At 39.2% G+C, this 27,601-nt stretch overlaps 1 protein-coding gene across 2 annotated transcripts in view; it reads left to right on the plus strand.

The window, feature by feature from the left end:
• LOC135219304 (uncharacterized) overlaps window positions 1-27,601 on the plus strand; it is a 347,240-nt gene that overhangs the window by 274,410 nt on the left and 45,229 nt on the right. For both annotated transcript variants that reach the window (XM_064255961.1, XM_064255960.1), the window contains exons 20-22: window positions 12,339-12,432; window positions 16,256-16,430; window positions 27,191-27,295. In XM_064255961.1, coding sequence (XP_064112031.1) covers window positions 12,339-12,432; window positions 16,256-16,430; window positions 27,191-27,295 — 374 coding nt within the window. The remainder of the gene's footprint in view (window positions 1-12,338; window positions 12,433-16,255; window positions 16,431-27,190; window positions 27,296-27,601) is intronic.

Genomic DNA, 27,601 nt, shown 5'->3' on the forward strand with positions numbered 1-27,601 from the left:
TCGTCTCTCCCAGTTTGGTGAATAAATATCCTGGGCGCGATGTTAAGCCGGAACGGCATGACTGAATGAATAAGCCTTGTTTCCTAGCCTGAAGCCTAGGTATGGAGAGAAGTTCCTTGCTATTGGAACATGATAGTAAGCATCTGTAAGATCTATAGAGGTGGTGACGGCCCCACGGGGAAGTAAGGTCCACACCTGCAAGACTGTCAACATGCGGAACTTGTCGCAAAGAATGTATGAGTTGAGACGCGACAAGTCCAGAATCACTCTTCTTTTTTCCGAGTCCTTCTTTGGGACACTGAACAGACGTCCTTGGAATTTTAGCCCTTTCACTCTTTTTATGGCCTGCTTCTGTAGGAGATCTTTGGTATACTCCACCAGGTCCGCTGTTGGAATCTGATAAAATTTTATTGGCCTAGGGGGTCCTTTCTTCCATTTCCACCCCATACCTTTGGAGAATATACTGTGGGACCATGGACTGAAGGTCCAATGGTCCCGGAAGAGATACAATCTCCCTCCTACCTGCGGGCTCTCATTGGTTGGTTGCCGGTCTGTAACCTCTACCTCCTCAGAAACCTCTACCCCTTGGGTCCGCCTCGTAGCCGGGAGCCACGTCTGGCCCTGCTACTACCCGCTTGCCTGCTGTAGCTGCGAAATGAATCTAGCTTCGTAGGTGGGGTTAAAGGCTGGGGAGGTTATAATACCTGTGGAGGTTGAAGGTTGTTGGGCCGGCAAAGTTTGCAGTAAGACAAACTGCTGCTGCGGCTGAGCCTTCGATGTCGAAGGCTTACCTGTTTGTGGGACCAGAACCGCTTGAACGACTGTTTGCGGACGGGAGGCCTTGTAAGGATTGAATCTCCTTGGCCATTTCTTGGGTCTGGCTTGATGTCCAGGGGTCTCAAACTTCCGCTTGAAGGGGAGTCCCCACCTAACCCGTAGGCTCTGGTTGGCTCTGGGTGCTTCTCGAGAGACACTGTCAACCTCTTCTTGTGGGAAAAGGTTTTCTCCCCAGATTGACGATTTTATTAGCCTATTAGGCTCATGCCTTATGGAGGCCTCTGCCAGGACATATTTCCTGCAAGCCCACCTTGCCATCCCAAAGTCGTAGAGGTCTAACTGAAAAGTCTGTAGTAGACTTTTCGTCATAACCTGGAACACTTGTTCGTCTCGATAGGTGGTAGTTAGTAACTCCGCCGTAGTGACGGAGTTGATAGATCGTGCCAGTCTCGTCCTTGCCTCCAATTCGGCCTTAATAAAATGGTCCGGAATTTTAGGTAGCTTCTTGGAGAACAAAGTAGAAGCACAATCCGGATCGAGTTTACCTGATGTAAACGTGGCCGGGGCTTCGTTCCAGAGCTCCCTACTTGCTGGGAAGAGAAGAGGGATAGCCTCTGTCTCTTTTAGTACTGGTAGGGGTTTGTCCTCTGCTATTGCTTGCAAAGCTAGTTCCGCTACCCTGTCTCTACAGGGCGATGGAACCTCGTCTGGGGTCACAAACATGGTAAAGGTACCTTTGTGTGGCGTCAACCTGGTGTTGACGCAGTCCCAGTCGGTGAGGGTGCATGCCCAAACAGCTTGGGCTTGGTCCCTAGGGAAGATCACTGTCTCCTTTGGGACCTTGTCTACTCTAACTAGCGCATGTTCCGCTAGTCTGACAAATCTGGGAAAGGGAAATTGGAGACCCGGCGGGAAGAGCTCAAAGTCCTCCAACGGACGGGTTCTGCACCCTTCAATTGTCAGCTTCCCATCCGAAAATGGGGCGTGTAAAGCTAACCGCCACGGGTTGTTCTTATGGAATGGCGGTAGCTTTGACGCATCCGGCACTGACATAGCCAGCGCCGGGGATCCAGAGTGGAGAAATCCAGTCATCATATCTTCCAAGGGCTTGATCCTCTCAGCCACCAAAGATGTTATCGCCTGGCCGGAGACGTCAGAGCCGGAGGCGAGTCATAACAACTCAAACCTCTCATCTACTGCTTCCCTAACCTTCGACAATAGAAGGTTAGTGAGCATCTCGTGATTGAAGACAGACTCTGTCGCCTTGGACTTGGCGGACTTGGCTCTCGACCCTTTAGAGGGGAAAGAATCCTTGGCAGCAGGCTGCTTAGCCGACGAAGTCGACGGCCGTGGGGCCAGAGACAACTCAGTCGCTGCTGATGGAGCTGGTTTTGATCCCTTTGGCAGGGATTTTGTTTTCATAGTTTAGATCTTGGGAATGACCGAAAGCGATCCGAGTAGGGGTGGGCTTAGAGAACCCCAGGAAAGAAGAGGAAGAAGGAGTAGAACTAAGGAAACTCCCTGCCTCACTTACCTCCCCACTTACCTCGTACCCAATGGCCATGGGTTCAGTGTGGATGCTGATGGCAGCCACTTCGCCTGCCATCAAGTCCTCCTGGTCCTCCAATGAGATAAAAAATAATTCTTTAAAGTCCATTGATTGTTTTCGTTTTACCTGACTAGACTTACAATCTCATCATTTCTGGGCTCAGCTCGTGTCGGCCTATGAAAGTATCCTTAATATCATTCTTTCTAGGCAAAATTAATCTAAAATTACCAGAGAAAAACAAAATTAAGAAAATGTCAGTAAAACTGACTTGCTCACTCTATAAAAGAAGTGTCGGTATGAGAATATAGGCGAGTGGGATCACTACCACGAGTCATTCACCATTTAGACCTTCCAACATAAAATCCCCACCAGAGAGAGCTGATACGAAAGGGTGATGCGGCCGCTACTACTACTACTACTACTGACGCCACGGACAGCAGCGCCCCTAGCGGTCATCCTTAATCATTAGGTGAACACGCTTGAGTGCTTTTTTCTCTCGTGCCGTGTTTTTTTTCGTAATTCTACCTTGTATTCATCATGGAACGTGCAGCTATCGCATCGGCTAAGTTAAGTGCCTCATAAGTAGTATTTTACTGTTTTTTAGTCTTCCAGGGACCAGTATTTTCCTTCTTAATAGGTCATATACGGTCTCCCGGTTGACTCGTGGCGGCGGCATGCCGCCTCGTGTTAAAATTTCCCGGTCTCCCATACTGGGACATCTTATACTTATGGGCTTACTATATCACGTTCATCGTTTATTACATCGTTTTCATAGCTAGGACAGCCCTTTTACCATTTCTCTTAGTTTGGTATTTAGGGCTATACTGTGTTTCTGGCCCAGCATCCCGGCTCTTGCTCTTCATCGGCTATCGCTGGCTCCGAGTAGTCAACTGTTCCTCGGAACAGATTGCCTCCTCCTGGGCTTCTTTCTCTTTTACTAAAAGTGTCTTTTCCCCCTTTTACGATGTATTATTAGTTTTATTTAGGGTGTTAGGCTAGCCTAGGTGCATGTACCATGTGTTGGTACAGTCTGGTTCACGTGGCCCCTCCATGGTTGTGTTGCTATCGCGGCTTAGGCCACTTGCGATCACGTGTTCCATAGCACCTTACCCTTCCCCTTCCCTCCCTACCAGGTATAGGGAGGGGTCTGGGGGACTCCTTGGTTGCCATGACAACCACAGTAGCCTTCCTCCCTCTCTCTCTGAGGAGGCCAGGAGCTCCCTCCCAGCTGGGGTACAGGGCGACCACTTGTCTCGGGTACCGGGTCACCGAGCGGGTAGTTGTAGGGACGGGGAGGGTTAGGCCACCCCCCCCTCTCTCTCTCCCGCCGCGTTACGCCGGGAACCCCCCCCTATTGCTCAGTCCCACCCTTCCCCTACTGTAATGAACGGAGCCTCCGTTGCAGTCGGGGGCCCCTTTGGTTATAGTTTCGTCTGGCTCCGCCAGCGGGCGGGGTGGTCATTACTAGTGGTCTGTTGCTTGCCTACTATATCCACTTTTTTCCGCTACCGGAGGAGAGCTCGCTCCTTACCCGGGCACTCTTCTAGTAGACGGGAAAAAATTTATATACTTCGTTATAAATATAAGGATGTACCCTAATTTTACGGTGAATTTTAGTTTTGATTTATTTTTGTGTACCATCTCCGTCGTTCTCCGTCGTGGTTTCATGGCTCCCCACCACAGCCTGGTTGGTTATTTTTCTCCTGTCTCCGGCGTAGCCGTAGACAACTCCAACCGCCTAGTTACCACACGTATTATGGCGGGGCTCTGGTTTAATCTAACTTTCACGCTCCGGCATGCAGCGGAGCAATTGTTAGGCTGTAAGTGTGCTCCTGATACTTATGTATCTTTCCACTTACAGGCTACCAACTGTCAGGTCCTGGGGTGCAACGCGACTCTCTACGACCCCTGCGCCCATGAGGAGTGTAGGACTCACGCCCCGTGTGCCACGACCCACAATGGTCTGATCGTCTGGCACCCAGAAGCCTGCACCATATGCTACGACCTTGTTAGTCAGCTGTTGGGGGGGGTAAGTCTACTCTTAGACTTCTTGGTCGCATCACTAATAACACTTAGTTATAAGCTTGTTCAACCCTGTCTCCGCCGCTAGAAGCTTCATTTCGCCTTCTCTTTCAGGCTGCCGCCGTGAAGGAAGTCGCCTTAGCAACCCTGAAGGCTTGGGTGGGCGGCTTCGGGAAGAACGCCGCCAAGGGCCAGCCATACATCCTCGACAAGAAGCTGGCCGTTCAGATCTTCCCCGGTGGCAAGTCGACCGGTTATGTTAACCCCATCTCGGCAGCCCCTCTCATAGCTTCGATACAGCAGGAGGTGCAGCAGGCGTTCGGGTCCGCCTCCACGCAGGAGCCGGTCCCAGATGTGGCGAACTTGGACCTGAACATCGAGCCTATGGCGGTAGGGGCAGAGGATTTGTTGGTTGAGGTAGGTGTGTCGGGCGCCCAAGGTCTTTCCTTGGGCGCTCCTGGATCTTCTTCTCCTGTCCCTTCTACTGCTTCTTTCCAAGGCTTTACGGGATCTGAGATCCCTGCCTGCTCTCCCGCTCTCTCTGTACCCCCGAAGGTGAAGGGACAGAGAGAACAGAAGACCCTCCACAAGACGACTTCTAAGAAGTCGTCGTCATCTTCAGCAAAGAAGTCTACGACTTCCTACGCTGACGCGGTGAAGGCAAAGCCGAGCTCTTCGTACTCTAAGAGCTCTAGAAGCAAGGCTTCTAAGGAGAAGGCTCGCGCTCCAGCCGAGCCAACGCCTTCTCCGGCCTCCACCGCATCCACTCCGGCAACGCTGGTTGGAGTGGCGGGACCAGGCTCCTTTGATCCCACCGCCTTCTCGGCAGTGGTGATGCAGCAAGTGGGAGAGATGGTTGGCTCGCAGGTGTCCGCCCTCGGGACCAGGTTTGAACAGATGTTTGCGCAGCTGTCAAACACCCTCAGTCAGTCTGGCCAATCCATTCAGGATCTCTCTAACAGAGTTAGAGAGAATGAGGACCGTGTTGCTGGGCTTTCTCAGGTTCCTCAGCCAATCTCCCCCGTAGCAGGTACTGGCATTCTGCAGTTACCTCCATACGAATCCCTACCAGCCTTCCTCCATGGATAACCATGGAGAGTGGCCGCTTATGCTCCATTCAAGGACGGCATGATCTCTGTCCCGGAGTGTGGAACTCAAAGAATTGAGGACTTCGAGTTTTATCCTCCTGGATTGACTCAGCCTTTCATTGGGTATGCTAGGCTGACCGTGGCTGCTCTCACTAGAGAGGACAAGATTTCCAGAGAGAACGTGCTGTATAGTAGGGAGCACGCACAGCGGGAATGGGTTCACTGCCTAGAGGATTGGGAGTGTACCAACACTAAGCTCCAGGCTTTCAAGAGTCCTTTCACTATTTTCGCAACGGAGGAGGAGGCTTCTCTTCCGTTCGCTACCAAAATAGTGGAAGCGACTCTTCAGGCAGTCCTCAAGGATGAGCCCATGCCACAGCTGAGGGAAGCTGAGTCTACTTCTCCGCTCTTCCCAGCCTTTGGAGAATTGTGGGAGAACTTGCCTGCCACGTTCACGATGGTAAGCTTAAGCCAGACTGCGCAATGGACCAGTTTGGCGAGAGCTTCCAAGGCTGCCTGATACTCTGATTCAGGCTGAGTTCGATGCTCGAACTAGATTTGGGAGGTCCCTTAACTCCCTAATCATCACAGAAATGGCTGCCCTGTCTTATGGCACAGAAACCGCTATTCAAGATTCTGGCAAGTCTCAGCTCCAGACAGTACAGACGGATGCTTTCGACTTCTTCCAAGCTAGGAGGAACTGCCGAAAGCACGTTCTGCAGGAGGCCACTATCAGGCACGAGCCTAATAGACTCCTGGCTTCCAGCATGTGGGGTGTGGACCTCTTCCCAGAGTCCGCTGTAAACGAGGTGCACCACGAGGCTGCTAGGCTCAACCAGAGCCTTAGGGCTAGGTGGGGCATCTCTTCCAAGAGGAAGCAAGAGACTGCCCCTGCTGCTGGTAAGAAACTTAAGAAGTCTGGCAGAAGGTTCCAGCCTTACCAGAAGCAACAGCAGCAACAGCAGTTTGTTCAGGCCGTCCCAGTTACCCAACAGGGACAGCCATCGACTTCAAAAACAGGCTCAACCCATCCTCCTGTTGTCCCCTCAGTCTCAACCGTCACCTCCTACGCAGTCTCGCCAGCCTTCAACTCTATGTATGAAAGCCAGGCTTACCCAGCCTTTAATAGGTTTTCTAGGGGTAGCAGGGCGCGGGGCCACTTTTCCGCCAGCGTGGCACAGGGAGAGCTGCAAGAGGAAGACAATTCAGAGGAGGGCGTGGTGGCCAAACCCGCCCATCAGCAATGAGGCTCCCCAGGTAGGAGGGAGGCTGTTCCTCTTCCGCCACAGGTGGGGGTTCAGCAATTGGGCACAGAGCATAGTGTCCAAAGGATTAGGCTGGAGTTGGATCAAAGATCCCCTCCAATCAAATCATTTCATCAGGTACCGTCAAAGGAATTGATAGATTACGCGGAAGAACTCCTTCAGAAAGGAGCTATTGCGAGAGTCAAACATCTAAAATTTCAAGGGCGCTTATTCAGCGTGCCAAAGAAAGGCTCAACAAAAAGAAGGGTAATCTTAGACTTGTCAAAGCTAAACTCTTTCATTCGTTGCGACAAGTTCAAAATGCTTACCATCTCGCAGGTACGGACCTTACTTCCCCGTGGGGGCCGTCACATCCTCCATCGATCTTACAGTACCTGCAATAACTATCATATCCCTATAGCAGACACTTCCGCCCATTCCTAGGATTCAGGCTAGGGAATCAGACATTCTCATTCAAAGTGATGCCCTTCGGTCTGAATGTAGCCCCCAGGGTATTCACAAAGATAGCAGAAGTGGTTGTACAACAATTGAGAGCTCAGGGAATAATGGTAGCGGCATACCTCGACGATTGGTTGATCTGGGCACCAACAGTCGAGGAATGTCTCGAAGCTACCAAAAAGGTAGTTCACTTTCTGGAACATCTGGGGTTCCAGATAAACAAAACGAAATCCAGACTTACTCCGGAATCTCGTTTTCAGTGGCTAGGAATCCAATGGGATTTGTCTTCCCACAATCTGTCAATTCCGGTGGCCAAAAGGAAAGAAATAGCCAAGTCTGTGAAACAATTTCTCAAATGCAAACAAATATCAAGGAGAAACCAGGAAAGAATCCTAGGTTCCCTTCAGTTTGCTTCAGTAACAGATATCCTCCTGAAAGCAAGGCTGAAAGATATAAATCGAGTTTGGCGATCGAGAGCAAACGCCAAATCTCGAGACAAGTTGTCAATAATTCCACAGATCCTTCGCAATCAGCTACGTCCATGGACAAAAGTGAAGAACCTTGCCAAGTTAGTACCCCTTCAATATCCCCTTCAGTGTTAACCATTCACACAGATGCCTCCCTGTTCGGATGGGGGGGATATTCTCAATTCAAGCAAGTTCAGGGGACTTGGTCAGCTCAGTTCCGCCAGCTTCACATAAACGTCCTGGAAGCAATGGCAGTATTTCTTACCTTGAAGAGACTCCTTCCCCCGAAGAAGTCTCATCTAAGACTAGTTTTGGACAGTGCAGTGGTAGTACATTGCATCAACAAAGGAGGGTCCAAATCCAAACACGTAAATCATGTCATGATAGCTATCTTTGCGCTAGCAGGCAAGCACAGATGCCATCTGTCCGCACTCTCCCTGGCGGGGGTAAGAAATGTGATAGCAGACGCTTTGTCCCGGTCAGTCCTCTGGAATCAGAGTGGTCTCTGGACGTCGGGTCATTCCAGTGGGTAAGCCGGAGAGTCCCAGGTCTCCAAGTGGATCTCTTCGCCTCACAAGCGAACCACAAGCTCCCTTGCTATGTGGCCCCCAACCTGGACCTCTGGCTTATGCCACGGACGCCCTGTCGTTAGATTGGAATCAGTGGAGGAGAATTTATGTTTTTCCTCCAGTGAATCTTCTCTTGAAAGTCCTAGACAAACTAAGGTCTTTCAAAGGGATAGTAGCTCTGATTGCACCGGACTGGCCCAAGAGCAACTGGTATCCTCTTCTCTTGGAATTGGGTCTCCGACCTCAACGGATTCCCAATCCCAAAACTGTCACAATCAGTACAAATGAGGACTGTGTTCGCTTCCTCAGGAACTCTCCAGACCCTAACTTTATGGACTTCATGAAGTTTGCGGCTAATAAAGATGCTGACCATTGATCCACAGAATATTCTCTTCCTAGAATCAGATAAGAGAGAGTCAACCATTAGGCAATATGACTCAGCTGTTAAAAAATTAGCATCTTTCTTGAGAGAATCGAACACTACAACCATGACAGTTAATTTGGCTATACCTTTTTCAGATCCTTATTTGAAAAAGGTTTAGCTGCTAGCACGATTACCACTCATAAATCGGCTTTGAAGAAAATCTTTCAAGTAGGTTTTCAGATAGATTTGACTGAATCTTATTTCACATCTATCCCTAAAGCCTGTGCTAGACTTAGACCTTCCAGAGGCCTACTACAGTTTCATGGTTCTTAAATGACGTCCTCAAACTAGCTTCAGATACTGACAACTCATCTTGTACATTCATAATGCTCCTGAGGAAGACATTATTCTTATTAAGCCTAGCCTCAGGAGCTAGAATTTCAGAACTGTCGGCTCTATCCAGGGATGCGGGTCATGTGGAATTCCTCCCATCAGGAGAAGTTCTACTTGCTCCGGATCGTAGCTTTTTAGCCAAAATGAAGATCCTCTTGCAAGGTGGGCCCCTTGGAAGGTTATCCCACTTCCGCAGGATCCTTCTCTCTGCCCAGTATCAACTCTTAGAGCCTTTCTATCTCGTACTTCTTCTAGATCCTCAGGTGCTCTCTTCATGAGAGGAAAAAAGGTGGTACTTTATCAGTAAAAGGAATTAGACAACAGATCCTTTACTTCATTAAACAAGCCAATCCTGATTCATTTCCAAAAGCACATGACATCAGAGGAGTAGCCACCTCAATTAATTACTTCCAACATATGAACTTTGAGGATCTTAAAAAGTATACTGGATGGAAATCACCGACAGTCTTTAAACGGCATTATTTAAAGTCCTTGGAATCTTTAAAGTTTTCAGCAGTAGCAGCGGGAAACATAGTTTCCCCTGATACTGTTTAGTAGTTGTAGTATAGATCCAGGCCTTCCTTTCTACCTACATAAACCAACATGCCTCACCCTATCGTCAGGCTACTCAACATCATAGCCTTAGCCGTTGTATCATATAGTGGTTTGTCCCTTATTTTTTTGCTAGGGACATCCACATTTGTACTGATATTGTACTTCAGTGTTTCTAACCTTATTTTATGCTAGGGTAGAACACAATGTGTTTGTATATTATGTAAATGTCATAATTAAGTGAATCAAATTTTGTTATATTACATTACTGGGTATTACTATGTTTAATATAAGTTAATTTTAAGTACTTTATATTGATTGCTTTCTTTATCATGTCATTGTTTTAGGATAAGTTAGCTTTAAGTACTTTGTTTGTATACTGTAATGTCCCTGATTCACTTATATTATATATCTCTTTTTTACAACTGATTTTCATTTGTCCTTTTTCCCATCTTGTCCGTTTCTCTGGTACACTTTCATAGGCCGACACGAGCTGAGCCCAGAAAAGGGATTTTGACGTAGGAAAAATCTATTTCTGGGTGATTGGCTCGTGTCGCCCTATGAAACCCCCCCTTTTTTGATAGTTTGTTTTCCCTGCAGGACAAGATGTATTTAAACTGTTTTATTTAAGGATGTCCGCTAGGGCGCTGCTGTCCGTGGCGTCCTCTAGTAGTAGTAGTAGAGGCTGCATCGCCCGTTGGTATCAGCTCTCTCTTGGGGGGATTCTGACAGGAAGTCTAATGGTGTTTGGCTCGTGGTAGTGTTCCACACTCGCCCCTTTATCATACCGACACTTCTTTTTAGAGTGAGCGAGTCCAGTTTTACTGACATTTTTCTTAATTTTGTTTTTGTTTTTCTCTGGTAATTTTAGGCTAATTTACCTAGAAAGAATGATATTAAGGATACTTTCATAGGGCGACACGAGCCAATCACCCAGAAATAGATTTTTCCTACGTCAAAATCCCTTTAGTGTGCTTGTATTGTTATATTATCAATATAAATCTGCATGCTTATGGTCTAAATAAGGAGGTGTGATGGTTATTTGTATGTAAGCTTTCAGATGTATTACTGAAAAAACATTTTCCAACTTTATCACAGTAAGCTTACGATATTGGAAACATTGATTTCACTTTAGCTAATCATAATGCCACATCTACCTGGAACCTTGACAGATACACTAGCTGTCAGATTTTAACAATTATGTTTAAACTGAGGAATTATATGGAAAAAATGTTTACAGGAGCTTAAGACTATACTCGGTTTTTTCCATCTGTCCACCCGCCTGTGGTGTTTGTGTATGGTAACACTGCGTCCCGGGCTTTAAATAGTTACTCTATGTGTAAATTTTAGGTAAATAAAAGGATATACATATGGGTGTATATTTGCAACTGAAAAGTGTTTTAGTAATTTACTGTATGCGAATTACACCATTAATATTCGAAATAAGATACGTATTGTTATTATTGTTGAATGTAAGCTGCCTTATCGGCGTGGCAAATGGAACAGCCAGACGCAAATTCCATTAAACAGATGCTAAACCAAGTTACGTCATATCGTATCTGGTTAAAACGCACTTTATAAAAATTAAAAGTACGTATATACTGATATGCTTACGTGTAATGAAGTAACACGTAGCTTAGTAGCAGAGTAGGTGTGGTCCAATAAAGTTGACATCTTGCCGTAGTGAACAGTGAGAGAAGCAATTTTCCCACCACTGCGCCTGGCTGTTCCATTCGCCACCCCAAAATGGCAACTTGCATTCAACAATAATAACAATACCTATTTTGAATATTAATGGTGTATGTACTAATTCACATACAGTAAATTATTAAAACACTTTCCAGTTGCAAATGTACACCCAGATATCCTTTTATTTACCTTAAACTTACACATAGCGTAACTATCTAAAGCCATACACAAACACCACAGGCAGGTGGACAGATGGAAAAAAACAGAGTATAGGCACTTAGCTTTCCTCAACAGGTAACTGCAAAATTTCATTTACATGGCCTTCGAAAATTCCAGAGCACAGTAGGGCCCATGTAAATTTTATGACAGACCATGAATACAGGGGATCTTAACCAGTTTTTGTGCTGTTTTCTCATCTGTGTGAGAAAGGGGAAGGAAAATTGAGCAATTGATGTAGGCAAGTGAAAGAGCCCTCTTGCCTTGCTCTGTCTATCCCTTTCTATCAAAGGCACTATTCTAGCAGAGACCAAATGTGAGAGAATTCTTTGAAATTGTTTGGTCTGTCTCATGGAGCCCCGGAGGGACCATAAGAGTAACTCTTTAGCGGATGAACAGTGGCTGTGCTCTCAAAAATTATATTCATATATATCCTGTTTGCAGACTTAACAAAGTCATATACCATATAAAAGAAAAAGATGTTACCAGTTATGGTGATAAATTTTATAAGTACTATACAGTTTTCAGAAAATATGTCATACTCAGTAAGATCAATGAAAGAAAAATAGTACAAGTAGATCTTCAACATACATAGGGTGATCTGTTTCGGTTGATTTCTGCAGTCAGTTGGTGTTTCGCTGTTATCGGTGCTTTAACAGTGCTTACATTGCCAGAACTTGATGTTTGGTGCTGTAAATTGATGTTGCATCAACTTACAGCATTGTGAGCCATTAGCTTGATGCCTAATTTTGCCATTAGCACTGTAACTTGATGCAACATCAAGTTAATGTACTGAAAAGGCATCATAAGATTGAATCACCTTAAGTCAGTGATTGTAAACTGAAGATATGAGGGAAACTTGCAAGTCTGAACTACAGTTGCATAAAGTATACCATTTTATATCTTTTCTTGTGTTTATTTCCACATATCTTCTGATTTTTTTTTATAGGCAAGGGACCTGGATATCACGAATGCAGTGAAGCGTCCATCAGTAACACCATCAAAGCCAAAGACAGCTAATTCAGTAAAAGCATATTCGAGGGGTAAGTGTAAATTACAATTCTGAAATATTTGTATCCTTTGGTAAATGTGCAGTTGCAAGGTACTGCTCATATCTTCATACAGCTGCTAAATTGAAAAGTTAGGGCATTAGACTCTACTAATTTTATGTTTCAGTATTGATTTACACATTCAGTAGAATGTTAGTTATGAAAAATACATATTGATTAAAGAATTTTCCATCTTACAAGTAACTGGTTATTCTACATTCCAATTATGCATTCAGTGAAATTGTACTAGGGTTGTATGATTTTAAAGAATTTTAAGCATTAAGGAAATGTTGAATTAGCAGTTAAAGCTGCATCTGTCCTGATGAGATTTGACATTGGTAATGTTTCACAACACACTCATTACGTATAGTGCCCATTGGTAATGTTTCACAACACACTCATTACGTATAGTGCCCATTTCAATTATTGTGGCATTTTCCTAGATAAATTTGTCTGTTGTAATATACCGTAGATCAATAGCCACAGAAGTGATTTTTTAAAAAGTGATTTTGATCTAAAATTTTTAGATCTGTGGTTAAAGGAAGTGCAATTGCACTGTATGCGTACTAGTAATGACTAGTAAATCATTACATATCAATGATATTTGGTGATTCTAACATGAACGTATCTAGTCACCACAAACCAGTTGGGGCCCTCACTTTGCTTCAGTTGTTGTCCTTAAGATAAGATTACACAATTACACACATACTGTTCGTAACTGACAGTCGGCTCATTCTTTGTAGATCTACCTCAACTTTGACGTATTCCCTATACAGTGGTCCCCCGGTATTCGCGGGGGATGCATACCAGACCCCCCCGCGAATAGTTAGAATCCGCGAATGTTTGGAACCCCTATAAAAATGCTAAAAACAGCCTATTTTGTTAGTTAAAACTTAAGAAAAACCACTAAAAATTTTCATACTTAGTTTTTCTATTAGTTTTATCACAAAAAGTGCATTTTATGATGAAATTGATAACAAAAACCAGGAATTTGTGGATATTTCTCATAGAAAAATACTGCGAATGTTCGAATTTTCCGCGAATAATGCAGGGAAACATTCCCGAGAGAAATCCGCGAATGTGTGAGTCCGCGAATCCGGAGAACGCGAATACGGGGGGTCCACTGTACTGTTCTGTGACTAGCACCAGCGAGTTTTATGAATTACTTTGCTATCATTCATATTTTTTATTAAGTATTTTCCCCTTTTCATTCACATCATCATCAAATATCATTTAAGGTTCCACTGCAAAATGTTATCAGATTCCTTGGAGAATCTTGATGGAATACACTCCAACATTATTGTTATATGCATAGGCAAGCCATGCCAGTACGTCTTGAAAAATTCCAAGTGATTCTCCTTTTAAACCATGGCAGGCGGCCAGCCTGTATATACATTAACAAAACCACATGACAACATAAGCTTTAAGGTTTGCCAACTTTAAATAAGACCACATCAGTAAAAATAGTAAGGTATGCAAATACTCATGGTATAGAAAAAATATATAAAATTTGATAATGTTAAAGAACAATACTATATTGGTAGTACATAGGTGATTTTTAATGCTCAGAACCCAAAATGGGACTATAACTGTACAAACTCAGATAGAGCAGGATGCAAAATAGATGAATTCATGGATTCAAGTGATATTTGCTGTATGAATGGTGAAATCAGCACATTTGTCAAAAACACATGGAACGTTTTCCTTAGCAGACGTAACGCTCATGTGCATCAAGTATATAGTAGAAAGATTGCATTTGAAGAACTTGTACACCAATGTTCATTTCCCAATACTACTACTGATTTCCTTGTTAGAAAGTAACCTTGCAAAGCATGTCTCTTGTTATAACTTTTATAAAGCAGATTGGGAGCTATGTATATGAAATGCTCACTCGGGACATCACACCATTTGAATATTTAAAGGGCCATAATGAAACTAATATAAATTTTTTATTTATTTCACTAAAAATGCTGCTGATAAAGCAACAGCAAATTCAGAATCTCATCCAGCAAATAACCAAGTTCCATGGTGGTTTCATAAGCTAGCAGAATTGATAAGAATAAAACACTCAGTAGGGAGACTTGAATAAAAAATTCAATGAATAAAACATTACTGATATTAGAGGGCTTTTACAAAAATGACTATCATTATCAGAAATTGATACATTAAAATTTCCATACAACAAAATATCAGCAAAATTTCCAGAAGAAATAATTCAAGGAAGAATAATTTCATTTTGGAAATGTGTATCAGATCTCTCTAATAATGCTCCCATGCAAAAAATGGAAAAAATTGAGGAAAATAAATGGTACCGATGTTAAACCACCTAGACTAGCAAATGTAAATACGTAATGATAAGAATTTAGATGAACCCTTCTGCACAAAGAAAAATAATACAGAATTAATAAAGATGAATTTTTAAACTTAGGAAGATATATATTATAATAGAAAATTTAATAATGAAGATTTGGAATATAAATCTCTTCCTGGAGGTAACAATATGTATAGTATTTGTTTTGAGATGATATGCCACTTGTCACCTTAGACAAAGTCAGACCTATTACATTTTCATACTCAATTATGAATTTGAAATGTATATCCTGATGAATGGTAAAATGCTATACTAGCTCTTATCACCAAACCTAGAAAGGATCCCAGTAATGTAAATAATTACAACAGACCAATGTCTTTAATAAGTTGCCTATGCAAATTACTAGACAAAATGATAAATTTTCGACTGATGGGGCACATTTGAGAAAATATCCCCATGAGCTGTCAGTTTGATGGTGGAATTTATAACTTTTTATTGCCTTTTTATAAGAGCAGACACTGCAGTGACACTGTAGATGAGTATTAGTGACTGTAAGTGTTACAAAGTTTAGGTGCCAAAATTTTTAGTGTTGTTTGCTACATTTTTCCCTGTACGTGTAAAACTGCGTTCCAGTATTTGATGTACAACACTTGCAATTAGAGGGAGTAAAATTGTGCAGTATTCCTGTACTGCTTAGAAGTATTTCATTCATTTGAATGAAAGGAATTTGAATCTTGTAACCTTGGCACTGTTTAGTGCATGTCTAATAGTAAGGTTTGTGCATTTTATATTTTCTGAAAGTGCTCAAAATTTTTTAAAAATTTTTATTTTTGCTGACATAAAACCCCCATGTTTTAAGCAGAATCCATGTTATTAGCTCAAGAGAGGACAGTCTTTTGTCATTAGTTTAAGAGGATCACTGTAGGTTAAACTGATGACTGGTGTAGTTTATATCACTCTTATCTGCTTCCTCTGTCTGCAGTAGTAAAATACAAACTGAAAATGTTTGTATATTTGAAAATATAAAGTGAAATTAGTGTTAATAATAAAAATTTCTTTTGGCATCAGAAAATGGAGTGGACTTTACTACTTGTGAAGGTGAAAATACAGTTAATTGAAAAAGAAGAAAACTGAAAGAAGTTTTTGTTTAATACAGTTAATGTTACCTTGAGAAGTTATCAGCATAAGCTGTATGGTATACAGATAAGTTAAGAGATATATTTTCTGATTTATTATTATTCAAACTGTAAATAAGCTTACACTTGACATTCAAATTACAGTTAAATGTAGACCAGATGCAAATACAGTCATTGCATGTCAGTTCTGCTTTGATTACAAGCAGATTTTTAAAAGCTTTTAGGGTACCAAATTTTTATAAGAGTACATATTAGTTTTTTTGCAAAACATTTAAAAGTAAACCATTGTGCAGAACAGACAATATTGTGAGTTTTTTTATATAACATTTAGATCTTGAGAAGAGCTTATCTATTTTTATTTGATGTGCAGGTAAAGCTGTGAAGGGTGAACCAGTTGGCTGTGTAGCTGTGATAGATTTACCAACTACTTCAGGTGCAGTTAATGTGAACACTGTTACTTCTGCTACAAGTGGTGTGCCAATTATTAAGTTTGAGGTCAACAATCAAGAGGTTACCTGTTTGGAAGATATTGATACTTCAACACGGTAAGTAGTTCAGGCTGATATTTATGAAAAGGTGTTTATGCAGAACATTCAGCATTTTGGAAGGAAATCTCTGTAGGCGAACGTCACTGGTTATTGCTACCACACTATCAAGGAAATTGTTATTGAAAAGCTCTCGGCTTTACGGGGTTAACTCCTTTTTGTGAATAAACTTTGATAATCTGTGACAAAATTTGGTGTGAAATAAGCTAAACTCTCACTTTTAAACCTTGCAAGAACATTAGATATCAACACCTTAGAGCTGTGGCTGGGAGATATGTTTGACTTCTTCCTGCAAGGAATCATGTTGGGAAATTATTTTGATCATCTCCACAGTAGTATCCATGAATAAAGATATGTACTTGTATATTCAGAGAAATCTTTTGAGCTGATGATGTACTAGTAAAAGAGCTTGCTTCTCCACCCTTGATTTTCAAGGTGTCAGAAGTAGAGGTCACTGAGAATTCCAGTGGCCTTCAAGTGGAACAGTTGAGAGTGTGGAAAAATGTACTGATGCCACCTCAACCTGTCCAAGTTGTTATGAAATGGAGGCCACACAATATTATTGTGTTCTGTAATTGGGAAAAATGTTCGAAAGAGAATTTTATGAAAGTTAAAATGAAAGCACATAATTTTTATGAGAATGTAAGATAATTCATCAATTTTATGAAAGTGTATTAAAAAAGTAATTACTAAATGCTGTTCGAATAGATCATGTTGATTTCCTTGAAATTTTGCATAACATTTGAGAAGTAATGCCTATCAGCATATTCCGAAAGATTATTGAATGCTGCTTTATAGTAAAATAAATGTTCAATTGCAACCGTAGAAGTGCTTTTCAGGATATGTGAAAACTCACCAACATCGTACAGCTTCTTGCTTACTTAACTACCATCTGTACACAACCAGAAAAAATACTTTATAAATTATTTTATATTTGTGTTTCTGGTTTGGTGTGTATATGCAGCAATGTACATATGCATTATGCATTCTGAGATTAGGAATTACTGTCCTAAAATAAAATGTTAAGAAAGTATTTTGTATAGAGGTTTAGAGTTAGGTCTATAAATACAGGAAAGGAATCCATGTAGAAAAATGAATTCCTGGAATAAACAGCAAATTACTTCCAAACATTCAACAGAGCTACAGTAGGTTAACATACTAAGCTTGAACGGTTTGGGATTATTGCTAAAGAGATGATAGAGTTTAAAAGATCTTCATAAGACTGTACAGTAATACTTCAATTATGTGGATCATCATTAACCGTAACTTAACATTATCTGACACACATGAACCAGGGACCAAGGTTCCAAAGATATATGAAAGTTATATAAATTTTGAAAATTTTCAAAAACCTGCACACCAATGCTGTGCAGCATCAGAAAAATTTTAGTAACACTGCTTACACTTAACCCTCTTACGCCGAAGTCCTAAAAATCAAAACCTCTCCCGTATGCCGGGGCGCGTTTGGAGTGAGCGCGGAAGCGGGAAAAATAATTTTTTCAAAAAATCACAGCGCTCTTAGTTTTGAAGATGAAGAGTTCATTTTTGGCTCCTTTTTTTGTCATTGCCTGAAGTTTAGTATGCAACCATCAGAAATGAAAAAAAATATCATTATCATATGTAAATAATACGATATAGGGTAGCGAAAAAAAAAATTCATACATAATTGTATTCAAATCGCGCTGTGTGAAAAACGGTTAAAGCTAACGAGTTACCTTTTTCCATTGTATTTTACACTAAATTGCAATCATTTTGATATATAATACATTGTAGAACGATAAAAGCAACACCAGAAAAATATTATCACAAAATGATGCACAAATTCGTAACGTGCGGACGTAAAAAAATGTTTTTTTCAAAAATTCACCGTAAATCTAATATTGTTCTAGAGACTTCCAATTTGTTTCAAAATGAAGAAAAATGATTGAATATTACGATATTGTAAGATTTTTAGATTAGAATTGCAGATTTTGACCATTTCGGACGAGTTAAAGTTGACCGAATGTCAAAATTTTTATATATATATTTATATTTTTTATGCAAATATTTCAGAAATGAGAAAAGCTAAAACCTTCAATTATTTTTTGTTGTAGTCTTCAGGAATTTGCGCATATTTTCATATATGAAACTCTATAAAACGGCTAATATGAAAAGGAGTAAATATTAGGATAATGCGACATACACATTTCGGAGATTTTCGGCCGCGAATCGGCGTGTGGAGGAAAATTTTTTTTTTTTTTAAATTCACCATAAATCTAAATATTGTGCTAGACAATTCAAATTTGTTTCAAAATGAAGATAAATGACTGTATATTACTAGATTGTAAGAGTTTTAGCTTACAATTGCGTTTTTCAACTATTTCGGTAGTCAAAGTTGACTGAACGTGGTTTTTTTTCTATTTATCGTGATTTATATGCAAATATTTTGAAAAAGAGAAAAGCTACAACCTTCAATCATTTATTGTTGTATTCTAAATGAAATTGCGCACATTTTCGTATATAAAACTTTATGTAACGGCTAATTTTAAATGGTGCAAACATTTCGACAATCGCACAAAAAAATTTCTGATTGTTTCGGAAGAGTTACCGCGCGGACGTAAGGAAAATGGTTTTTTTTTCATAAATTCACCATAAATCGAAATATTGTGCTAGAGACTTCCAATTCATTGCAAAATGAAGGTAAATGATTGAATATTACTAGAATATAAGAGTTTTAACTTACAATTGCGTTTTTCGACCATTTCGGTAGAGTCAAAGTTGACTGAAGGTTGAAATTTTTGCACTTATCGTTATTTATATGAAAATATTTCAAAACTGATAAAAGCTACAACCATGGGTTGTTTTTAGTTGTAGTCTACATGAAATTGCACACATTTCCATATATAAAACTTTATGTAACGGCAAATTTAAAATGGTGCAAACATTAGGACAATCGCACAAAAAAATTTATCGGAAGAGTTACCGCACGGACGCAAGGAAAAAGTTTTTTCATAAATTCACCATAAATTGAAATATTGTGCTAGAGACGTCAGATTTGTTGCAAAATGAAGGCAAATGATTGAATATTACTATAATAAAAGTGTTTTAGTTTACAATTGCGTTTTTCGACCATTTCGGTTGAGTCAAAGTTGACCGAAGGCTGAAATTTTGGCACTTATCGTTATTTATATGAAAATATTTATAAACTGATAAAAGCTACAATCATGAGTATTTTTCTGTTGTATTCTACATGAAATTGCGCACATTTTCATATATAATACTCCATGTAACGGATAATTTAAAATGGTGCAAAAATTATGTCAAAGTGACAAAATAATTTCCGAGATGTGTCACTGATACTTTTTAGTGCGATAAGAAAGAAATTCGCACTTGCGTGCCTGTGTAACGATTATAAACAAAACAACGCCTCTATCCGTGAACTCCAAGCATCCCCGAAGGCGCGTGATTCAAAAGTTTTCGGCTGGTAGGCCTATAAGTATTTTTCCGCAAATTTAAAAAAAAACTTTTTTGAGTCGACGTATAATACGTCCAATCGGCATACGGGAGACATTTTGACTCGACGTTTAATATGTCCAATCAGCGTAAGAGGGTTAATAACAGATTGAGAAAGAGTTTTGGGTGTTGGGGGAGGCCTAGAGAAGTTTCCAAGTTGGTGGTGTGGGTCGGAGAGCTGAGCACCATGGGAGAGGAGGGGCAGTAAGCCTGTGTAAAGAAACTCATACAGAGAAGAAGGCGGGTAGAGCTGGGGAGCAGTTTCCTTGGCTGGGAAGGGGTGAGGATGTTTCTTTGAATGGGTAGAGGGCTAGATAGATGTCTGACTTGCTAGAGCTTGTTTTGTTTCATGTTGGTATGCTTGCAGTTTTTTATTTATGTTTTATGGATTTTCATTTATATTTTTACTGAATTTTCTCATTTTTTTTTAAATCCAAAGGATAAACGCAATTGTATGCATAGAGTACATACAGTCAGCACACAAAGAATTGGCGTAGTTTCTTAATTCATTGTTCGTTATGGAAATATTGCCATTTGCAGGTGCCAGATAAATTACTTAACAATAAATAATATTTCCTTTCAAAGGTGCTATACTTGAAATAAATTACATTAGAACTGAGTAGACTTATTCAATATATCAAAGATAATTATTTTGCAAAGTAGGAAAATATAGACCAATGGGTCCACGAATTCTAATTTTATTCTCAACTCTAGCTTCTTGACATCATAAGCCTTTTGAAGTTGGCTTTACTGCCGCTCGAGTCTTGACCCAACGTATCGTACTGCATGGGGTGTTGTCATTTCATCTTCTACAACCGATAAATAATACATTAAGGCGTCAACATTCTTTAATAGCGATGTTTATTTAAACTAATTTTGCCCTTTGATCAATAAAATAATTTGCATGACACATTTAGTGGGCCTAAATTTGACTTCTGATTTTCACACATGAACATGATTAGCCTAGGTCTATTTTCAGCAGTATACTCTCTCGGATATACATAATGTGAATGAATATTTAAATCAACAATAGTATCTATATCAATTTGCTTTATTTGATTATTCCCATTATTCTTTTTTTATTGACCATGTTCTCCTTTTTCTTATCCTTTTCATAATTGCTTAACATAATTTACTCAGACCTAGCTATTCAAAGTCAAAAAGCAATCATAAAAAAATCCAACGAATATAATTCAGTCTTTTATTTTTCATCGAATTCATTGCATATCATCTTGTTTCATCTAGACATATTGGAAAGCTGTGGGAGTCAAAACTGATGAATATATTAAGAAAGGCTTACTTTCATACAAGCTTTCTTGGGTTGATCTTTCTATAGCTATTTATTTCTTCTGAATAGAAATGAATTAAAATTAGTTCCACATGTATGGCTAGACCTACTACCATAAGCATATTATAAGTAGCTGAAAGGATAAGAAATATGAAAGGTGACGTTCTCGTTTAAATCTATTCCAGATTTTTTTTTATAAAATAAAAACCTACTGCTTTAATCAGGGGTTGCTATTTGACAGCTACAGCAATTATACAGGGTGTAACACGAGTGCATGCGAATATTTTGGGGAATGAAAGATAAAATTACTTTGAACAGAAAATATTTTATAAACATGCATTTTAAGGCTCCCGTTGTTGATGAGGAGAATTTTAAAATAACCATTATCATTAGTGATGCTTTCATGTGATGGAGTTCGTGGTGAGAAGTCGGATTGAGTCACCTGAGGGGAGCGGAGGTGCCATATAGGAGTGATGGAGGGATTATGCCGATGTTGATAAAGTATCTCCCAATAAAATGTATTCTTTAGGTTTTGAAGAAAAAAAATGCATGCATCATTGAATATGTTCCCTTTCCTATCCGTGGTATTCACTGGACACTGATAAAAAACAAAACAAAGAAAAAGAGTAAACCTAACAGAATCTCTCATCCATCAAAGGTAGGTTTGCTTATTCATTAGACTTATTCAGTAGACATCTATCAAAGATTTCAAGTATATTTTTAAAAATTTCTTCCTCTCCATCTAAACTATTCATCAGACATCAGTCATAAGTGTAGAGCTAGTCATGATTCCTGGTTCAGCAATATTGTGATGAGGCGCTAGAATTCAAAATCCACAAATGAATGTTGCTCAGCAACATTTACACTACTGTTTTGTCTTTGCTCTCTTGTGGTGCTTCGAGGAGTTCCAGCTCAGGCCCATGTTCTAAACTTTGCTATTCTCTAAACAATTTGATTCATCTATGTATGATTCTCTGGTATATTAAGCTTTCTTGATATCTTTCCAACAGGAACTTGCACCGAATGCAGTGCAATAATTGTCTCTCACTTAGCGAGGGATGTTTCATAGACCGATAAATGACACATTGATATTAGATTCCCACACATATAACGACACCACAAGCAATAGAGTGAGATCGCATGGTTCATACTGTTAGGTTATCATTTTCTTTTCTTTTTTTTCTTTTTTTTGAGAGCATTTTGTGAATTTCCAATGTTTTCTGTAAAATTTAACAGATGGAATTGTTCAAATACCTTCAACTTAATATTGAAATAATAATGTAAGGACTATGTTTATGCGATACTACTAGCGGTAGGTGTCTCCTATATATTTGGTAATGTATATCAGTGGTTGTGAAATTATGTTTTTTATCACTTCGTTTCGTTCATGTCAATTTTGCTATATGGAAAATAGTTTTACACAATAACATAATATGATGTTCTAAAGATATCAGTGACTGTTTTTAATGTCATTACATAAGATTTCTTCCATCTTTGAAAAGGAAAATAGATTAATAAGGCATGAATATGCGTCAGGCAGGTGAACGAGAAATTTTGAAACCCTGCCACCACTTGTTTGAGCATGTATACATAACCATATAACTCATTCTCTGGCATGGGTTTAACTTGGTAGAGATTGTTTTGTCTCATATTTTTACATCTATGATTTTCCATGTTTTTAAAGAAGATATGTACATTACTCTGCTGTAAATTGTAATGAAATGCATCAAGGTCAAGGGGAAAAAAAAAGACACAGTGTACATAGGCAGTCCCCAGTTATCGGCAGGGGTTGCATTCCCACAGCTTGATGATATGCGAAAATCACTGATAACCAAAAATTGGCAATTACCAGAGTTTGGCGCTGCTAACCGGTTAATGGCATTTCTGTTTGCCATAATCAGAAATCTGTGCATTTCTGTGCCAAAAATCACTGATTTTTGGCAATTTTCAGTGCTAGAGAAGGGCCTAAAACTGGAATGCTGATAACCAGTGACTGCCTTCTATGTAGAGGTGATACACATATTAACCCTTAAACGCCGAAGCGGTAAAATAAAAATTGTCTCCCGTGTGCCGGAGGTGTTTCGGAGTGAGTGCGGAAGCGGAAAAAATATTTTTTTCAAAAAATCACAGCGTGCTTAGTTTTCAAGATTAAGAGTTCATATTTGGCTTTTTTTTGTCATTGGCTGAAGTTTAGTATGCAACCATCAGAAATGAAAAAAATTGTCATTATCATATATAAATAATGCGATGTATGATAGCACAAAAACAAAATTTCATATATAATTGTATTCAAATCACGCTGTGCGCAAAACGGTTAAAGGTAACAAGTTACTTTTTTTTTGTAATGTACACTAAATTGTGATCATTTTGGTATATAACACATTGTAAAACAATAAAGGCAACACAGAGAAAATATTATCTCAGAATAATGCATGAATTCATAACGCGCGGACGTAAACAAATATTTTTTTCAAAAATTCACCATAAATCTAAATATTGTCCTAGAGACTTCCAATTTCTTTCAAAATGAAGACAAATGATTGAATATTACTATACTGTAAGAGTATTAGCTTACAATTGCAGTTTTCAACCATATCTGACGAGTTAAAGTTGACCGAATGTCAAATTTTTTTATATATTTTATTTATATGCAATTATTTCGGAAATTAGAAAAGCTACAACCTTCAAATATTTTTCGTTTTATTCTACATGAAATTGCGTACATTTTCATATGTAAAACACTATGAAATGCCTAATATGAAATGGAGCAAATATTCCGAGAATGGGACGTACGCATTCTAAGATTTGTGGCGGAGAATCCGCGCACTGAGGGAAGGAAAGTGTTTTTTTAAATTCGCCATAAATCTAAATATTGTGCTAGAGACTTCGAATTTGTTTCAAGATGAAGATAAATGACTGAATATTACTAGACTGTAAGAGTTTTAGCTTACAATTGCATTTTTCGACCATTTCGGTAGAGTCAAAGTTGACCGAACGTGGTTTTTTTCTATTGTGATTTATATGCAAATATTTCAAAAATGAGAAAAGCTACAACCTTCAATTATTTTTTGTTGTATTCTACATGAAATTGCGCACATTTTCAAATATAAAACTTTATGTAACGGCCAATTTAAAATGGTGCAAACATTACCACAATCGCATGTATGATTTTTTCGGAAGAGTTACCGCGCGGACGTAAAGAAAATGTTATTTTTTTCATGAATTCACCATAAATCGAAATATTGTGCTAGAGACTTCCAATTTGTTGCAAAATGAAGGTAAATGATTGAATATTACTAGAATATAAGCGTTTTAGCTTACAATTGCGTTTTTCGACCATTTCGGTAGAGTCAAAGTTGACCGAAGGTTAAAAATTTCTCACTTATCATTTTTTATATGAAAATACTTCAAAATTGATAAAAGCTACAACCATGGTTTGTTTTTAGTTGTATTGTGCATGAAATTGCACACATTTCCATACATAAAACTTTATGTAACGGCTAATTTTAAAATGGTGCAAACATTACCACAATCGCATGTATGATTTTTTTCGGAAGAGTTACCGCGCGGACGTAAGGAAAAAGTTTTTTCATAAATTCACCATAAATCGAAATATTGTGCTAGAGACTTCCAATTAGCTGCAAAATTAAGGTAAATGATTGAATATTACTAAAATATAAGAGTTTTAGCTTACAATTGATTTTTTCGACCATTTCGGTAGAGTCAAAGTTGACCGAAGGTTGAAATTTTGGCACTTATCGTTATTTATATGAAAATATCTCAAAACAGATAAAAGCTACAATCATGAGTATTTTATTGTTGTATTTTACATAAAACTGGGCACATTTTCATATATAATACTCCATGTAACGGCTAATTTAAAATGGTACAAAAATTATGTCAAAGTGACGAAATAATTTCCAAGATGTGTCACAGATACTTTTTTAGTGCGGCAAGAAAGAAATTCGCGCTTGCGTGCCTGCGTAACGATTGTAAACAAAACAACACCTTGATCCGTGAACTCTCAGCACCCCCCAAGGCGCGTGATTCAAGAGTTTTCGGCTGGTAGGCCTAAAAGTATTGTTCAGCGAATTTTTAAAAAAACTTTTGTATGTCGACGTATTTTTGTCGACATAAAATACGTCCAGTCGGCACCCGAGAGACAAAAAATGTTAATGTAAAATACATCCAGTCTGCGTTTAAGGGTTAAATGAGGTTCAGAGTGTCCATTTTCTAGTTTATTACAAAAATGTAAAATGGAGGTTGCTTGTTGAGGCAGTCTCCCCCCAAGAATTCCCCTGGCCAATCTTTCGCTTATGCTACTGACAGGCAGAGCCTGGTTAAAGGGGTAGGGGGTGGAGGTTTCCATTCCTGATGGCAAGATGATAACTAGAAATCTGTCATAATACTAATGATCCCAGGTTATCAGCACCGATATCAGTGCCAAAAATCCAGTTATCGTTGTTGCTGGACAAACGCCATAAAACCAGATTGCTGTTAACTAGAGAGCACCGCGTATCAGTGCCAAAAATCCAGTTATCATTGTCATTAGACAAACGCCATAAACTGGATCATTGATTATCAGAGTTTGGCACATTTCGGTGCCGAAAATCCGTTTATTGTCGTCGCTAGACAGATGCTTTAAAATCAGATTGCTAGTAACCAGAGATCGGTGCATATCGGTGCCGAAAATCCAATTATTGTCCTCGCTAGACAAGATCTATAAAACTGGATCACCGATGGCCAAGGGCATCGATAAGTGGGGACTGCATGCATTTCAAACAAACTCTAAGCCTGCTGGTAACCAAGTATGGTTTTTCATAATTGACGTAAACAATTAATTTAACAATTTAGTTTATACTAAAGATGATACAGAGGTCACTGGAACATGATCAGGAAATATATTGTAAAAAAGTTTAGTATTTTTCAATATATATAAATATGGTAAGTTGGAACATATTTTACATGTGTGTTCTCATATTTTCTTGTCAAGAAGATGGAACTTATAACTCTTAAGACATGACAGCTTACTGAGATTCCTTCAGGTTTGAGTAAGTGTCGACATGGTCAAACACAAAAGGTTTTACAAGATTACTTTTCACTACCTTGACAGAAAATTGCCTGTCACATTTTGTCATCACAATTATTTCAACTTTAAAAGACATAGCTTATAATGTTAATCTGTCAGTTACAAGCATATCGACAAAAAATAATTTAAAACGATTATGCATTATTGATATTCAAGTTATAATTATAAGCATATCGTCAAAAAAATAAATTTAAACAATTCTGCATTATTGATATGCCAGTTTACATTGTACATAGTACAGTGCGTCATTGACTTACAGCAATTTTTCGCTGCCGTTAATAGCATTTTACAGCACCTTAACTTGATGCAAGAATAGGCATTAAGTTAAAAGCACTGTAACTTTATGCAACATCAAGTTACGGTGCTTAAAGTGCCGATAATGGCAAAACACGACTTGCGGCAGAAATCAACTTTAGGCGTGGCGCTGGAACGAATTCCCCACAGTAAATTGAGGACCTACTGTAATAATGAAATTAACTGGAGAAATATTAGTGCTCTTTTAAAAAAAACTACTCTATGAAGGGAATTTTTACATCCCTACAAATTGACATTGTGGAAAGTTTTATTTATTTATTTATTTTTTGTTGTTGTTGATTACCAAGACAAATTTCAGTACTGTCACAGTATATATAGTAGTATGTATATATACATATTTGTATTTGCTAAGCATCTTTTAACCTATATTGATATGGGATAGGATCCACAGTAAAAGAGCAGTGTGATATACCTCAATTTTTGTGTTTCATGGCTATGGCTAACAGCAAAATGTTTCTCTAATAATGTGTATTGTTATTGTGTGTAAGTAGTACAGCATAGTATAAGCTTGATAGATGTTTTTAGATTTTTTAAACGTTCAGTGCATTGCTTATACAATCTGATTTTTTTCTACAGAACAGTCTCAACTGAAGAAACTAAGGCACGTGAAGTTTCTGACAGTTTGTTATTCCAGAGAATGCTGTCAGTATTTTTTTGGCCAGCTTTAATGACTATTTCAGTGTAAGTTTGTATATTTCACAGCTTGTTGTATGATTTTTAAAGTGCATGGTAACATTTTTGGGCTGTAGTGAAAAACTGTATGAAGAAAGTTTATCTAGTATATATATATATCAATGATATTGTTGGAGAATGTTTTGACTTATTGATAAAAGACATTTACAGGTAAATTTAATTGATTCTTGGCGTCCTATTAGGATGGCTTTCCCAATAGGAAATTCTATGTTGCCCTGGCAAGCTAGAATGCCAAATTTTCTGAGACAATTTGTATTTTTCATAGCTACAAACCTGAGGTGTTAACAATAGGAG

The sequence above is a fragment of the Macrobrachium nipponense genome, chromosome 1, assembly GCF_015104395.2.
Source record: "Macrobrachium nipponense isolate FS-2020 chromosome 1, ASM1510439v2, whole genome shotgun sequence".
Classification (NCBI taxonomy): Eukaryota; Metazoa; Arthropoda; class Malacostraca; order Decapoda; family Palaemonidae; genus Macrobrachium; species Macrobrachium nipponense.